This window comes from Mustela putorius, unplaced genomic scaffold (assembly GCF_011764305.1).
Source record: "Mustela putorius furo isolate JIRA1106 unplaced genomic scaffold, ASM1176430v1.1 tig00003853_pilon_pilon_pilon, whole genome shotgun sequence".
NCBI classification, from domain to species: domain Eukaryota; kingdom Metazoa; phylum Chordata; class Mammalia; order Carnivora; family Mustelidae; genus Mustela; species Mustela putorius.
Genome location: NW_025422005.1, coordinates 45,552,656 through 45,569,433, shown reverse-complemented (window position 1 = coordinate 45,569,433; position 16,778 = coordinate 45,552,656). Strand labels below are relative to the sequence as shown.

The window sequence follows — 16,778 nt, the reverse complement described above, 5'->3', positions numbered from 1 at the left end:
ACACGCTCACACACAGAGACAGAGAGAGCACAAGCAAGAGAAGCAGCAGAGGGAAAGGGAGAAGCAGGCTCCCTGTGGAGTAGGGAACCTGGTGCAGGACTTGATCCCAGGATCCTGGGATCATGACCTGAGCCCAAGGCAGACGCTTAACCAACTGAGCCACCCAGACACCCTTGTTGCCTGTTTTTGATGGATGGGATGTGATCTTTTCAGTTCTGGGTGTTGGTTGTCTTTTTTTCCCATTCATCGTCATGTTTTTGTGTACAATGATAGTCTCTGTTGCTGCATAGTATTTATTGTATGAATACAACACTTTGTCCATGCCACTGTTGGATTTGGGTCACTTCCTGTTTTGAACAAGTACAGTCACTGGGGCTTTGAACTTTTTTCTGCAGCCGTCTGGTACACACATGCAAGGGTTTCCCAGAGCATGCACTGCAAGTGGGATTATTGGGTTGTAGACTGCGTATTTTTTCTGGACTAGTTCCAGCAAAACTGTTTTCTGCAATGCTTGTACCGCTGTGCACCCCTGTCAGTGGTGTGCAAGACTCCCTGTCTGTGGTCCTCAGGTGTGGTAGGCTCAGGGCTGAATGGTTCCTTGACACCACCTCTTTTGGCATTGGGTCCATGGACAGATGAGAATGCGAAGATTGAATGATATGCTTGAGGGCTTTCTGGGAAACTCTGTGAGAAGTCAAAATAACCATTTCCTAGTAGACACTCTCTAGAGGGTATCTATCACATATGAAGCCCAGCCTTTACAAATGTTCCCGCCTCTGTTATCGCATACACAGAAACACTTTAGCTAGAGCTCTGCAGCATTACCAGGATAAACCTTTTTATCCTTAATGCCTAAAATTTCTTATCTGCAAGTAAGTGAGTAAATACATGTACAACAATTAGATTACAGGCTGACACATGAATGATCACTAACTCATCTCCCTGTCGACCTACATACCTATCTATGACCCATCTATCCATATATCTGTATATATATTTATACACGTGTGTATATATTTATCTGTCCATCAGCTCTCTATCTCTCATAGACTCAGTGACATTTATAGATGTCCCTTCCTTGTCCTGCCCCCAACTTAGGTCCAAAAGATTGAAAGAGCTGCCTTTTGCCCTTTGCGCCATGACTTCCTCTGCTGGTAGGAAGCCACCTTGTCCACCGGCACCTGCGGGATGAGTTTAATAAATATTGCGGTAATTAGGTAATTGATTGGGTGGCAGTAAATTCCAAGGTGCTGGAGTGGGTCCCTTGACATGCCAGTTCTCTGTGTCCATTCCAGAGAGAAATAAGAGAAACACCATGGTGGAAGACTTGGTGGTCCTTGTGCGAGGAGGGGCCAGTGAGCACATCACCACTCTGGCCTACAAGGAGATCCCGAAGGCAGAGCTGATGCAGGAGTGGGGAGACGCGGTGCAGTACAACCCAGAGGTCATCAAAATTAAGGTACAGCTGGGGACGCCTGGGTGGCTCAGTCGGTTAAGCATCTGTCTTCAGCTCAGGTCATAATCCCAGGGTCCTGGATCGAGCCCCACATTGGGCTCCCTGCTCAGTGGGGATCCTGCTTCTCCCTCTCCCTGCTGCTCCCCCAACTTGTTTGTTCTCTCTCTTTTTCTCTCTCTGAAAAATAAATAAATAAAGTCTTTAAAAAAAATGCCCGGGGCTTGGGATACAGAGCTCAATAAGACCCATGCCCTAATCTCGAGGCACACACATTAGAGTGGATAATTCATCTGGATTGGACCAATAACAATACACTGTTCAGCACCAGCTAGAGACCCTTGAGTCCCTCCCACTCAGGCCACCCAAGTTGCTAAAGGAAACTCACCATTGGCTTCTAATTCCAGCCCTCTGAAATTGATAGGGTTTCCATTTCAGCAGAGAGCCACCATTTCCGTTATTTATTTTAGTTTTCATTCATTCAGCCAACAAATAGTTGTTAAGTTCCTGTGATGTGACAGGAGTTAAGACACTGGAGGAGAACACAGGAAGCTGTGAGGACAAAGCCTGTGGCACATGCCGAGCTGTAGGACACATCCAGGCACGGCCGTCTGACAGGACAGGGTGGTACCTCATGGTGATCGCTGACATTTCGAGCACCTTCTACATCCATGACGCTCTGCCAGGGGTTTTAGGAGTATTATCTCATCAAATCCTCATGCCTTTGTGGATTGCATACGCTGATTTCCATTTTGTGGTGGATGAAATTCAAGGTCACAGAGGTTGCGTCTGTCTGTGGCTGCTGGAAAGCCTCTTTGAGGTCTGGACCTGAGACTTTGACTTCTTCCCTCCCCTCCAGATTTTGCTGTGGGTTTGGTGAATAGCAATGAATGATCCCAACCACCTGTTGCCCACATAGGAGCAGTTTTGCTGCCTTAAACTAAGAAGATGTTTGCTCGAACAAGACTGTCATACACCTCAGTGGTTGTGAGTCCTTGCCTATGGGAACTTCTGCACAGGGTCCACGTTCCATCCTCGGCCAAGCTTTTCTTGCTGTTGTCTGTACAGTCACTGGTTGTCTGGCATCCACCACACCCCTGCCCCACGTCACTCCCAGAGGTTTAGTCTTGCTGCCAAGGAGAGGTGATGAGGGACTGGAGCTCCTGACAGGAAGCTCTGTAGTTCCCAACCCTGGCAGCTTCCCACAGTGTTTTTACTTGTATGTCAAATGTACAGTTTCTGCAGAACAAGAAGTCTGCCATTCAGATCCTCTGCTTGGCTATGTGCTCAGTAGTGACACTTAGGGTATAGCCGCTAACAAGCACCTAGGAGGATAAAGTCAGCCAAAGGTTGTAGGCAGCTCAAGAGAAATCTGGGATTGGCGAGGTTGTGGTGACATAGCGTGGTATCACAGATGGGCGTGGGAGTGAACAGAGTTCAAGAGAAAAGTAAATCCCTGGCCTTTACATGTCACTTATAGTTGACTTGCATCTTTTCCCTAAAACTGAGAATTAATGGAGTTTTCTTTGGTTATCCACCTAAATAAGTTGGGTGTGTCAGTCTGGGCATTGGGAACATCAGGTGCCAAGCATGTGATGTGATTATGGGACTGTGGGGGGAGGGGAGAGAGAGAGGGAAGGAGGAAGAGAGGTAGGGCGGGTCAGCATGCTAAACACCTGAGGCAGACTGGTACGTTACCCTCAGAGGTGCCGCGCTCTACCGAAGGCTAGTGGCTTCCCAGTCTGCGTGTGATACAGGGAAAAGTATCATAGCCACTATCAGTGTAGTGCTGGGAAGGGCTGTGTGGGCGGCCGAAGAGAAAGATGAAAGACTCAGAGATGTGTTCAGGAGCTGGAGAGGAGAGATGACTGGAGGCTCTTAAAACCTTCCTTTGTAAGTCCCGGACCTGAATTAGAAATGTACGATCTGGGCATCCCACTCTTGCACACACTCTTCCTGTCAGGAGAAAACTGCAGATGCCTTCACATTATCCCCCCATAATTCTCTGCGGAGTCAACTCACCAGGTGGAGCAGTGATTACTTTCCAGGACAGCAGAGGCCACTAGGTCAGCAATTCCTAGACACCAGCGTGTTGGCTGGGGCTTACAGCCATAAACCGTGCTTGAAAGATCAAGACCCGAAACACGATTCCTGTAGGAGCTGGGTAGACGGGGAAGAAGAACACGGAAGAGCCCATTCCCACTGTTTACTGGTAAAAATCCATCCTCAGAGAAATGGCTCTTTGCTCAAAGGACTAAAAAAAAAAAAAAAAAAAAAAAAAAGCAGTGATACATAAAGAGAGTCCCAAACACCAAAGGTTGAAATTACGTTCAAGACGTAGAAGAAGAGCCTCCATCGAAAAGTGGGAAAATAGAAGTCAATTGCCTTTGCTCTGTGTTTATAAGAAGACTTAAGAAAATGAACTAAGGAAGTCAAAAAAAGGAAGCTGAGCTATTGAGCCCTCATCAGCTGAGAAAGGTAGTGGCTGACTGTAGGAAGCCCCAGGCACAGTGGCAGATGAAAGCCTACATTAGAAACTGTAAAGAACAAATGGAGTCATTGATGTGGAACGCACTGTAAAAATGTTCTTATGCAGAAGCAGAAGACCAAGAGATGAAAGCAATGACGTAAGAGAAATATTATGGAAGGAGAGTACAGAGGGAGACGCCAAAAGCCCAAGGACTTCTTCCTGAGAAAGCAGCATGATAAGAAAGTGAAGAGTTGACAGATTGGGCAAGTGAAGAGGCAGGACGTCCAGTTAAATTTGAATTTCAGACAAATAATAGGTAACTTTTTACTAAAACCATCCCCCAAATATTTCACAGGACATCCTTGTACTATACACATATTTGTTGTTTATCTAATATTCAAATTTAGCTGGACATTTTTTATTTGACTGGCAACCCTAGTCACCTACTCTACCATCCATATACATTTCTATCAGTAGTCAGGGTGGCTGAGTTGCGGTCTAAGGTCCAATGGCTGGTGGAGAAGCCATTGTACAGAACTCGGGCATTGCCCAGGGTAGAAGGAAATGATATAGTGAGTGATGCTCATGTAGAGGTCAGGAAGGACTTGGTTATGCTGCAGTAAAAATGAGAAGTCCCAAATCTTAGTGGCTTAGTACATCAAAACTTTATTTCTCAATCACACAACATGTCCAATGCATATTAAAGAGGAGGTTATTGGCAGTGCTCCTCAGCCCCCAGGTGATGGAGGCTTAATGTGGTCATGTGCTCCCAAGATCACCGCAGCGGTGCTAAGGAAGGGGAAATGTTATCTCACTCTGTCCTAAAAGCTTCACCCAGGAAAAGACCCTTCCTCTGCTTACTCGCCACTACTTGCAAACCTGCCCTTCAGGAGGTCAGGGGATCTCAGCCCTACTAGGTACCCAGAAAGAAAACCAGTTCATCATTAGCTGGTAACCAGTGATAATCACACCTTTCTAATGGGGTGATTATCTAAAGCAACGTACTCAAAGATTCTAGAAAGACAAATGATTCTGACTGAGAGAAGGTTTAAAATACAGAGGTTGTGGTCACCTTGCCAGGTAAGAAAATGTCACACTTGGGCTGCTAGATCTCACCCCCAAAATAAATTGTGAATTTCAAATAGGGAAACCATGAGTATAAGTAAATGACAGCTAACACACCAAAAAAAAAAAAAAAAAATTGCCGCAAGTGAAATTCTTAATGTACAAGGAGTGATACAATTTGTAAGAAAGACACATCTCAAAAGAAATAGACAACTTTCAGAACTATGATGGGAATATATAGGCAAAATGTTTCACTTTTCTAGGAATAAAAAATGAAAATCAAACTAACAACATGTTTTACCCATCAAATTGATAATGATTAAAAATCTATAATACTCGATGTCACTGAGAGTGATGAGATGGACACTTTTATAAAATGAGTTGAGAATAGAAGTTGATATAAGAGTTTAGGCGAAGAATGTAACCATCTATAGCCAAAACATTAGAAATGTTTATAGCTTTTGATCCAAAACCTCAAATGCAATGATCAACTAAAGGCATCATTTTAAAAGTTGGCAAAGATGTATATATAAAAAGATACCTTCTTTTATGTTATTTGTAGTAGCAAAAGAAAAGAAGAAAAAGGAAACAAAAACCTAGTAACAAGAGAAGAGATGAATACCTTGTAGTTCATCTGTACAACAGGGTTCTAAGCGGTCCTAAAAAAAAAAAATCATTTTATCAAAGAATATTGAATGGCATGGGAAAATGCTCATAACAGGATATTAAGTGAGGTAAGTGGAAAACACAGAAGCCCTTCTCTTATGCCAGCAACCTGTTATAAATACCTGCCCATTTATCCAAAAATATACACTGACAGGACACAACCCACAATGCTAACAGTTCGAATCCTTTTCTGCCACTTACTGACGTGTGACTCTGGTCTATCTGTTTAACTTTGCTGTGCCTCAGCCTTTTCCTCTGTAAAATGGGGAAGGCAACCTTCCTCATGGGATTGTGGTAAAGACTAAGTTAGATCATGTATGTATTTAGTTAAGCACCTAATAACTGCTGCCAGTATAATAATTAAGTGTTATCATTAAGAATGGTGATCACCTGGGGCTCCTGGGTGGCTCAGTCAGTTAAGCATCTGACTCTTGATTTTGGCTCAGGTCATGATCTCAGAGCCATGAGATCCAGCCCTGCATCGGGCTCTGTGCTGGGCATGGAGTCTGCTTGAGGATTCTCTCTCTCCCTCTCCCCCTTGCCCTCCCCACTCACCCTCTCTTTCTCTCTATCAATCAATAAAATAAAGAAGGAGAAGAATGGTGATTACCAAGGTCTATTACAGGGAACCATGTGAAATTTAATAAATTTTGAGCACCGTCCCTTTGCTACAATATGATAAATAAAATTTTCACAAGGGCAAGTGTGCTTAGGACCCAATGATCAATATGAAGAGGGAAGGCTGTGTATTGGGGGGAGAAATAAGGGAGAAAGAAGGAAAGAGAGAGGAAGAAGAGAAGAAAAGAGAGAGAAAGAAAGATGGGCGGGGGTAGGGCCATCAAATGAAAGAAGGGACAATACTCCCTACTACGGTAGAACAAAAAGGGAGGTGTGGAATCCAGGGGTCGCTGCTGCATCCCAAGGCAAACCGTGGTCTGCAAACTTTGGAGAACACCAGCACAGAAACAGGAAATAGGAATAATGAAGCCATTTTTATCAATAATGATCATGAACTAGTAAGAAAAACAAAAGCTTTGGTTCAGATTCCTGGCTGTGACGTTGTTCAAGTCACTTAGCCTCATCTGAAAGCAGCGCTAACCATTGCTACCTCGTGAGGACGGAGTCAGATCACGTCAACCCCCAGCCCCAGCTGCTGGTGCGCAGTACATGTCGGAGGTTTATTCTGGCTCTGCCTCTGACTTGCTCTCTCTCCTGGAGCCAATCTCAGTGCTCATAGGAGAATGCCTGGGGGGTTAAAGGCAGCCTTTCAGGCAGTGAATGCAGATTGTCGCAGGAGCTCACACTGGTGAACAGCAAACTCCCCACTCCCCCCCCCCCAGCCCTCCCCAACGTGTGGCCAGCAGGCTGGACTGTTTCGCAAACCGCCTCTGGATCAATTCATTGACCACAAAACGGTGAGACAATGGGACCACCAAGGGGCCTTGCTTTGCCCACTGGAGCGAAGGTCAGCATCAGATGCATTAAGAAATGGAAGCAATTTTCTTCCCACTGGAGGCTTCTATTAGGCATGATTGCCTGCATTTAGACAGACCCTAAACTCTCCAGTGCAGGATTAGGGCAGGATCACAAACAAAATCTGGAGAGGAACCTGGCCCTGGAGCTGAAACTAGGGGCAAGAGGTTCCAAAACATTTTTAACTACTCCTTTGCACTTTGCCTCAGACTTTTCCTAGCCCATCAGCACCACCACACTGGTCTGTGGCTTCCACTTGTGAAAACACTGCCATGTCCGCAGGAGACCAGCAGTGCTCTCTTTTCGTCTAGGTCCCTGCTGTCCACCCCCTCTCCTCCTGGCCAGCTGCTGTTGCCCTGGTGAGGCCTCCCATCCCCCATTCATTGGCCCATCCACTTTTTTTTTTTTTTTAAAGATTTTATTTATTTACTTGAGAGAGAGCACACGGGAGCCCAATGCGGGACTCGATCCCAGGACCCTGGGTTCATGACCTGAGCCAAAGGCAGACACTTAACCAATTGAGCCACCCAGGTGCCTCTCCCACCCACTTTTATTAGCTGTTCTCACAACCCTTGGGGCTGGACCCCAGAGATACAGAGCTGAGAGTATAGAGCCCTGATTTTCAGCAGCTTATCTTCTAACTCAAGAAGGAAAAAGGGAGATTTCAACTCATTAAAAAAAATGAATGACTGCAAAGGAGCAAAGAAATAGAATGTGTATCAGTTGAACAGGGGGTTGTATGCTGAGCACTTCATGATGGGAAGGTTTTCTGTGAACTTTGGAGCTCAGGGAAAGGCTTCATAATGGTGGCTCTTGCACAACCTGAATGATTTTGCCAGTTTTGTTAGAGGAGGCGATGTTGGGACAAAGCTATAATAGTTTCAAAGAGTGTCTTGAAAAATCACCTCCTCCTCCCCACCAAAGACAGATTAACTGCCTGCTCCTCCCCCCACATTCCAAGTTTGCACAAGCCCTGTAATTACTGTGCTGTAAGCACTGGTTACTATGTCTCTCTCTCTCTCTCTCTCTCTCTCTCTCGGGATTCCTGTGGATTTCATCTTACTCATTACTTACATTTAATGCTTGGCACTTGGGAGGTATTCGGTAAGAGTTGACATGAACTTGAGTTTATTGGTGGATATGTGGTGGGATGGGGCATCCATCTCCACACTGGGGCATCCGTCCAGTGCCAGATGAATCCAGGCATCTCCAGGCACCAACTCCTTGCTCATTCCTGTGGAACCTTGCTTCTGCCTTCTATCTGATGAACGTTTTCTGTTGAAACGCCTGCCTTTCTGCTCCCCAGACAGAGCCTCTGTATGAATTGGTGACGGCCACAGACTTTGCCTTCTCCAACACAATAAAGCAGAACATGAAGCAGGCTCTGGAAGAGTTCCAGAAGGAAGTCAGCCCTTGCCACTGTGCTCCCTGCCAAGGGAATGGATTCCCTGTCCTGAAAGGTACCATTTCCCCGCAGCTGGCGTCCCTGTGGACGACATCATCTGGAGGGGTCTGTGCCAGGGCCAGAACATATCATCAAATCAGCATACCCTCCAGGGTATCTCAAGAAGAGTTCTAGGTCAATCCCTAGTCCTCTTCAGAGGCCCCAAGGACTGTCATAAAGCCCTCTTCATTTTCTCAGAGGGAAAAAATAGCCCCCCAGACATTTAGAGCCTCTTAAAACTGAGCTTCTCCACTCTGATCAGGCATTAGAACTCCCTGAGACCTGCAGAGCTACTGACGTTCAGGCCCCCACGTGGATCATATGAGTCTCGAGAAGGCCCTTCGTTAGGATGGGTAAGACTTCTCCAGGTAGTTCTAATCTGCAGCCAGGCTAGGACTCGCACCTGCCCAAGTCCCCACCTCCCCGGAGCACAGTGAGGTGAGATGGGACCCAGGGGCCCCCTGGGCTCAGGTGCAGTTCCTAGGTGGAGAGCACAATGTCCCTCTAAGACAGTCTCAGCCCGGGCTGCAGGGGAGAATCCTGGGCCTCAACCTGGAACACTTAAAGTGAATCACTGGGATTGGCCTTTGAAAAAGCCCGCCAGATGATTGCCCTGGGGAGTCGGGGCCGAGAAGCCGATCTACAGCTGAATTCACTAGCCCACAGGATCCATGACTTCATGAGCTTACAAACGAGTGGGAGGGCTAGAGCTGAGCAAAGAGTTACCCTGAAGTGTACCCAGCATTAGAACAAGGGTCAGTCTATCTCCCAAGAAGTCAAAATAGGCAGCTAAGTCGTGCTCCTCTGGCCACCTGAATACCTAAGTTCTAGCAGCATAAAACTGAAGGACCAGGCTGAGAAGGTGCCATCTGGAACGAAGGGGAGGGGATGGACTTGGGGCAATTCTCTGGGCCAAAGAAGAGGCCCTGGGCTCTGCACGTCCTGACCTACACATGGTGAGGAGATTGGGGATGGAGGGAGTGACAGCAAGGATGGGTCTCTTGAACTTGATCCCTAACTTTTGAAAGGGTCCATAGACAAAAGGACGAGACGGATACAAAGCGGAAGTTAAGCAGGGCTTTATTTCGCGCCAAGCATCGAGAATCAAACTGACCCACCAGGGCCGTCTCTTGCAAAGAGGCGACCCCTCCCAGTCTCACAGACTAACTTTGAGTAAAGGCCATGTGGTTGAGCCTGGCCACACACAGGTGGCCAATTGAATTACAATTCACCCCATGATAGTCATTTAATGCAGCCTATGATCTTGGCTGGAATTGGTGCCTTTGTAGGGCGCCGGATAGGCGGGGCTCACACTCCTTGGCAGGTAATCCGTACGCTTTCCCTTGATTGGACGTTTCCACCTGGCCTGGCTCATCCTTGGCAGGTAGGGAGGTAATACGTGCGCTTTTACTGATTGGACATTTCCACCTGGCCGGACATGTCCTTGTATGTGGGCTCCCTTATCAGGGGCTGGTCAGTCATATTTCACCAGTTCTGTTTCTAAGCGCTTTTCTCTTGGGGGGAAGGGAAAGGTTCAATCTAAGTTTATTGCATAAACAACAAAATGGCTCGCTCTGGCTAAGTAGGGCCTTACACTTTAAGGATCATATCTGGGGCCACTGCCATGGGCAGAGCAAATTTGCAGTTGGCTGAGGCGGGGGATCTAATGCACCTGTGGTGATGGCTGAGGAAAAATCCAGTCCAGCAGGAAGCCAAAATAAGGTATACAGAGCAACTGGGTACAGCAGATCCCCACCCAGCGGGGGAGCCGCCTGGAGTTAGGACAGAGCCAACTCAACAAAGGGGACACAGGAGAAGACTCACTCCCAACAGATTGAGGAGTATGTGTCTAGCTTCTTGGACAGGGTGGATGGAAGCAAGGCAGAGATAGTGAGAGCCTAAGGTTGGGAAGTTCTGCCATCAGAATGGGGACCCCCCCCAAGTGGGGGAGTGGTCAGCAAGAAGTGGGGTCAGCCCATCAGCTCAAGGTCTTGATCTAGAATTGCTGAAATCCCCATGCCTTTGTGTGAACCCAGAAATTGGAAGCCACCTAAAGATGTGCACTGGTGTGAGGGAGACTATGAAGCCAGAGACTGGGGTGCTTCTGGGCCTAACTTAAGGTGATCCTATGAAGGGATTCTGTGGGACCCAGATGAGAGTAACTCCCAGGTGACAAGTTACAGGTTAGCATACGGAATAACTTCCAAAGGATCAGAATTGGCCAAAGGTAGGATGAGATTTCTAAGGACAGTGAGTTCCCCATCACTAGGAGTGTTCAAGCAGAGGCTGGACAATTAAATGCATGGGGGCGAAATTGAACACCAATGACCAATGGCCCCAGTGACCTGTAATGTAGCTTCTAGCACTGGAAACTTACAAGGCTGGGTCAAATGTCGGCTCAGAGTAATTTTCCTCAGGAATGCTGTGTGAATCCTCATGATGGTAATAAATACCCTTCGTGAGCAAAGAGCCCTTAAGGAAGGAGTAGGTATTCTTGGCCCTGAACCTTTTTCTCTGAAACCATTCAACTAAATGTTTCTCCTATTTTAATCTAATGGCAGTGTCACCACTGTAATGAGGAGGGCTGAACTCGGGAGTTCTGTTTCACATGGTGTGAGTCACGTTCTCTCTGCATTGTCTTTCCAGAATCCCGCTGTGAGTGCATCTGTCCTATTGGAGTCCATGGCACAGCCTGCGAGGTCACCCATGAGAAAGGTAAGCAATCTTTGAGAATTGGTCAAAAAAGGGAAATCTGGGGAATTCCAGGGCATAATTTAAAAGGGCATAAAGAGCACTGGGGATGTCAGGTTGGGAGCTGGGTACTATGAAATTTCCATCCTGGCTCCTGATTTTATAATTCATTATTTTCACACCTAAAAGTGCTTTGTGTCATAGGACTATCAATGCATGGAATTTGCAGGTTATTTCTTTGAATCATTCTGGAATGCTTACCTTCCTTTTTTTTTTTTTTTTTAACTGAACTCCTATTCAGCCCTCAAAATCCAGCACAGATGCCCCTTTTTTGTAGAAGTTCTAACTCTCCACCCCTGAGTAAAATTAGTTAATTCCTCCCATGCACTCCTTAGCACTTTAAACATATGCCTATTATAGCTCTTAGCATATTATATTTTGCATTGTGTCTGTCTGCCTCCCCTCTGTGTGTAAGCAGAGATCATGTTCCATTTATCTCTGTGTCCCTGTGGCCCAGCATAGTTGCTCAGCAGTAGGGGCTGAATTAACAAACAAAAGACTAGGCTATCATTAAGATCCTTCCCAGCTCTCAGATTCTTTGGCCAGTCTATTATCTGAGTTCTCTACATGCTCGCAGCCCTGACTCCTCCTTCCCTTCCCTTCCTTTTCTTTTTGGTGATACCATTAAAAAAGGAAACGATGCATCCAGTAAAAACAATGTACTACTATGTATTGGGCACCTTGCTGAGTGCTCAGACTCAGTGTGGGTTCAAGTTTCACATCTGTCATTCAGTAACTGTGACCTTGAGCAACTTATGTGACTGCTTGGTGCCTCAGTTTCCTTATCTGTAAAACGGGGATGATGGAATTAACTACCTACTAGAGCTGTCTTGGGTTTCACCTGAAACCTCTATAAAGCCCTTGGGAGGAGGCCTAACACATTGTAAGGGCAAAATAACTGTTGGTTAGTTTGTTTCAGAGCAAAATGAATCATGTCACTTCGTATTTGACATACATTAGATCCTCTGGTCCTCACCATAACATCACAAAGTAGGTACTATCAATATCCCCATTTTACAGATGAAGAAACTGAGGTGCTTTGTAGGTCACTAATGAACTTGCCCAGTGGTCACACGGTAAGAGCAAGACCACAGGTTCAGGTCCAATGTGCCTGCCACAGCCTTTGCTCTTGACTCCTGCCTGCACTATTTCCCCCAGTGAAATGCGAGGATTGTTCTAACCCACCCCACCCCCTGCCACCACATTGCAACCAGGCCCCACACAGGGCTATGCCCCCAGCAGGTAGTGCACAACCACAGGATTTCTCCTGGTTGGAGGAGACCCTGGACACCTCCTACTGGAACCTTCTCATTTTATGAGTGGGCAGGCCCAGAAGTACTAAGCAATGCATGGGGAAGGATAACTGCCCATCAGAGACTCCGACAGATGCCTGATACATTGTGGTGGAGAGAATCAGTCACTTGTCAGTGTCATCAACAACTAAAAAAATCCTCAAGGGGAAGGCAAATAACGGGAAGGGGAGAGTGCCGTGTCTGTTATTACTTCATATAACACACGATGCTCGCCGATCACAGAGCTCCTAGTTTATACATTGACAAGAAGCAAACCACCCAGCATCCTGTCACTAAGAAGTGACTAAGCTGAGAGCCAGTCATGCAACAGACGTTTACCAAGGCCTCCTATGTGCCAGCTTAGGTGTGAGGGTTCAGTGGTGAGCAAATCAGGTAAAGAGCCCACCGTCATTGAGACTGCTGTTCAGCAAGAAAAGACCTACATCATTTGAATTGTCCCAGAAACACATTTAAAGTTTTGTTTAAACAAAACAAATGTGTTTTGTTGTAACTGCTATAAAATGGCCGGTGAGAGCTTAAAATATGAAGAATTGGTGGGGAGTTAGAGGTCAGGGCAGTTTCCCTGCAGAAACAACCCTCTACCTGAGATCTGAAGGCCGAATGCGATTGACCAGATGAATAGAGGAGGAAAGAGTATTCTGGACTAGGGAAACAACATCTGCAAAGGCCCTGTGGCAGAAGGGAGTGTGGCAAGTACCATGGTGTGCAAGAAAGACAGCTCACTGAAGGGAGGATTTGAGAGCTGACTCCCAAAGCCTTTTGGCTTCTACCCCTCCATAGGGCACCAGGTCTAACAAGGGCTAATCAGTGTTCACTGACCTTCTTTCTTCTAGATGTCCCCATTGATGGGAGGTGGAATTGCTGGTCAGACTGGTCTCCATGTTCTGGAGGACATAAAACAAGACAAAGGCAGTGCAACAATCCACCTCCTCAAAATGGAGGCAACCCCTGTGTGGGCCATGCTTCAGAAACACTTAAATGTTAACAAAGAAGTGCTTCTTCCTACCGTGGGCTGCCCCCTGTGAGAGCTCTGAGCCCTTAGGAACTCAGGCCCAGTTACCTCCTACCCACTCCCACCGGGGGCCAGCCCAAGGGTAGAGGGTGGTGCCATTCAGGGGGATTAAAATAAAAATGTTATTTGCAAGATGTACATGGATTGAACTAAGAGTGAGTTAACCATGAACTACAGGTTCCTTAAAGGCGTAAGAATCTCGGTCATGCGCCCTTTGCTCATCTGTCTACCTTTGTTCCACTCACGTGCACTTACCAGCTAGGAACCGTGTTAGGAGCTGTTCCCATGGAAGTCCTTCCGTCTAGAACAACTGGCATAGAGTAGGTGACCAGTAATGAATCAGTGACTAGATATGAAGTTGTTCCTCCCTTAAGGACTCCCTGGACTCATGCGGTGACAACGGCGGTGAATATGTATTGAATGAGGACAACGTCCACAGTGGGGCTCAGTGTGTTCATTCAATCCAGCCTCATGATGACCATACAAGGCCAATGCATATCAGGCCCATCCAACAGCCTTGGGAGCTGGGGTTTAGAGCAGTTACGTGGCTAGTCCGGGGCTGCGCAGTTAGGAAGTGATGAGCTGGGCTGCAGACTGGGTGCTTGGGCTCCAGAGAGTTAGACTTTTACTGTCGTGTTGTCTTCCCCTCAGTAGTTGGGCATTTACTGATGAAGAATTTTTTAGGAACTAAAATGTAGAAGAATGTTGGTTGTGTGTGTGTGGTCTTGACAGCCTCTACCACTGCATCCTGAGGACAATGGATCCTGGTTCCTCCACTCCCTTGGAGGCTGAGCAAAGGAAAGGTGAGGTTATGCATGTCAGAAGCAGGAGTTGTGGAGCAGAGCTGAATGACTGTAACATGAGTAGGTGCCCAGAGAAGGTCCTGAGCTGGAGAAAAGAGCAAGGGAAATTAATCACTGAATGAGAGACAGAAGGAGGGAAGGAGGAAGGAGGAAAGGAAGGTGTAGTAGCTGGAAGAGGAAACATACCAAGGTGAAGTTCAACTTGATGGCTCCAGGCCGATGTGCAATACATACCTTCCCCTACCTCTGTACGTTGTTCCACTTTGTTCCCTCCTGCTTTTGTCCACATCCCATCTGGGGGAGGGGGCTGCTTGAGGAGGGAGAAAAAGAGGGCACCTAGTTGATCTTTGGTTACCAAAATCCAAAATGTTTCGATTTTTTAGATTGAGTTGAGTGATCCTTCAGACTTTAGGGCTCTCATTCATCCCATCACCTAGAAACAACCCATCAGATTTTGTTTGCTCTTGGATGCTCCCCATCTGGTTGTAGAACTTCATGTGAATTTGTTGAAATCAAACTGAGGGTGGGGGAGGGGAGAAGTGGTTGAAGGTGAACTGGTTTTGTTCATTTTCAACCAATTTGTTCTCCGCCGCATCAACGGCGTCCGTTTGCCTCTGGGCTAGGTGCTGGGGCCTGAGCCCTTCACACGTCCACCACGCCATGGCATGGGTCACCGCCACCTGCCAGTGTGGCCCGCCCAGCCATCTGGGATGGAGTCAACAGAACCACCCTGGGAAGGAGCCGGTTCAGACGGCTGGGGGTTGGGGCGGCAAACGCGCTGGTTCTCGGGCTGCCCTCGCGGGTCCCCATGGCCCTCCCGCTGAGCCGCGGGGCCAGGGGGCCCTTGTTTGCTCTGATATTATTGCTTTGCCGTCTGCTGTTATTTCAACAGGCTAATCCAATAATGTTTTATCTCTTTCATTATACCGAAGCCGTATAATTTTCTTGAGTTATCATCTATCTTCTTTTAAGGTTCCCCAGAGACGGGGAAGAGTGGTTCTGTCTTGGGTTGATGGGAGGCTCCCAGGAAGCCTGCACGGGCACATCGAAGCCAGCTCCGCCAAATTAAATTCCGAATCTCAATCACAGCCACCGCTTCTAATGGGAAATTTAAGTTGATTATGGAGATGACAGCCCAGGTTCACGTTTATTGCATTTAGCAGAAATTGTTTATCCTATTAAATACGGTCTTGAAGGAGAAACAATTGAGTTTCGGAGCCCCGGTGAATACCCAGGTGAGGCCCAGGTACTGCTAAACTGTGTAATAATTATATTCTTATTTGTGGGCTGAACTTCCCCTCGTGGCTCTTTTTGCAAACAAACCCATTTAGGAGGAGGCTGAAACACGGCGTTAAGAATTAAGCAAGATAAATGCAGGCTGGGGTTTTGGCACATCTCGGCGCCCGTAGCTCGCAGTGGCGTGTCTGGGAGGGGACTGCGGGGTCTGTGGGGTGCAGTCCAGGCAGGGTAGTTTGGCAATGGTCCTGGAGGCTTGAACACACCACAAGATACCTGCATGAGGGAGGGTTTTGCATCTAAGAGCGTGAATCTCTGAAATGCCGTGGGCTCCACCATGTGTTTGATGGGAGGGGAGGGGGTCTCTCCCTCTCTGTTCCTCCCTGCATGACCTTGGGCTAATCACATACCCTTTCCAGGAATAATAATTATTATAATGATTTTAACAGTAGTAATAATAATAACAGCTGCCGATTAGTGAGCTCGGTCTATGGAGTCTTTCAACCGAAATGAGCTCAGTTCTTTAACTGAATAGGACGGGGGAGAGAGATTCATACAGTCATGGGGTGACTCGTGGAGAAAGCTCCACAGGGAAACACGGTCCTTCCTGCGAATGGGCTCACTGTGCAAATCAAGGTGAGATGCCAAGGCTGGGGGAAACGGCCCCTGCTGGCCCAGAATCCAGAGGAAAATGCCATCTTTGTTTTAAAGAAGAGAACTTTGGCCTGTTCCCAGGCGCTGATTTGAAAAGCTCTCAGGAAAAGAGTGGGCCTGCAGCAGAAAGCCCTTGGGACACCAGCCAGGTCTCCCTGGGGACCTTCTGATTAGTGTCTTGATAGAGAAATATTTTGTTTTACAGACTGAAGATGTCCTTAATGACATTATGTCTACTTGCCGGCGTCTCTGGGCTCTGAGAACATTGTGTTATAATTTACTCATTTACCATCTTTCGTCTCACGTATCACGTCCTGGAGGAAGGCTAGTGTCTACTGCACTTTTATGTCTCAAGAACCCAGCGTCCTGTTTGGCACAGCGAGCAACTGCAAATAATTATTGCATGAATTCATGACCTAACAAAAAGGAACGTGACAG

General features: G+C 47.0%; 1 protein-coding gene across 1 annotated transcript in view; it reads left to right on the top strand.

The window, feature by feature from the left end:
• C8B (complement C8 beta chain) overlaps positions 1 to 13,785 on the top strand; it is a 42,473-nt gene extending 28,688 nt beyond the window's left edge. The window contains exons 10-13 of the mRNA XM_004751623.3: positions 1,296 to 1,459; positions 8,434 to 8,587; positions 11,218 to 11,286; positions 13,469 to 13,785. Of these exons, the coding sequence (XP_004751680.1) occupies positions 1,296 to 1,459; positions 8,434 to 8,587; positions 11,218 to 11,286; positions 13,469 to 13,620 (539 nt within the window). The 3' untranslated portion in view covers positions 13,621 to 13,785. The remainder of the gene's footprint in view (positions 1 to 1,295; positions 1,460 to 8,433; positions 8,588 to 11,217; positions 11,287 to 13,468) is intronic.
• The last annotated feature ends 2,993 nt before the right edge of the window (positions 13,786 to 16,778 follow it).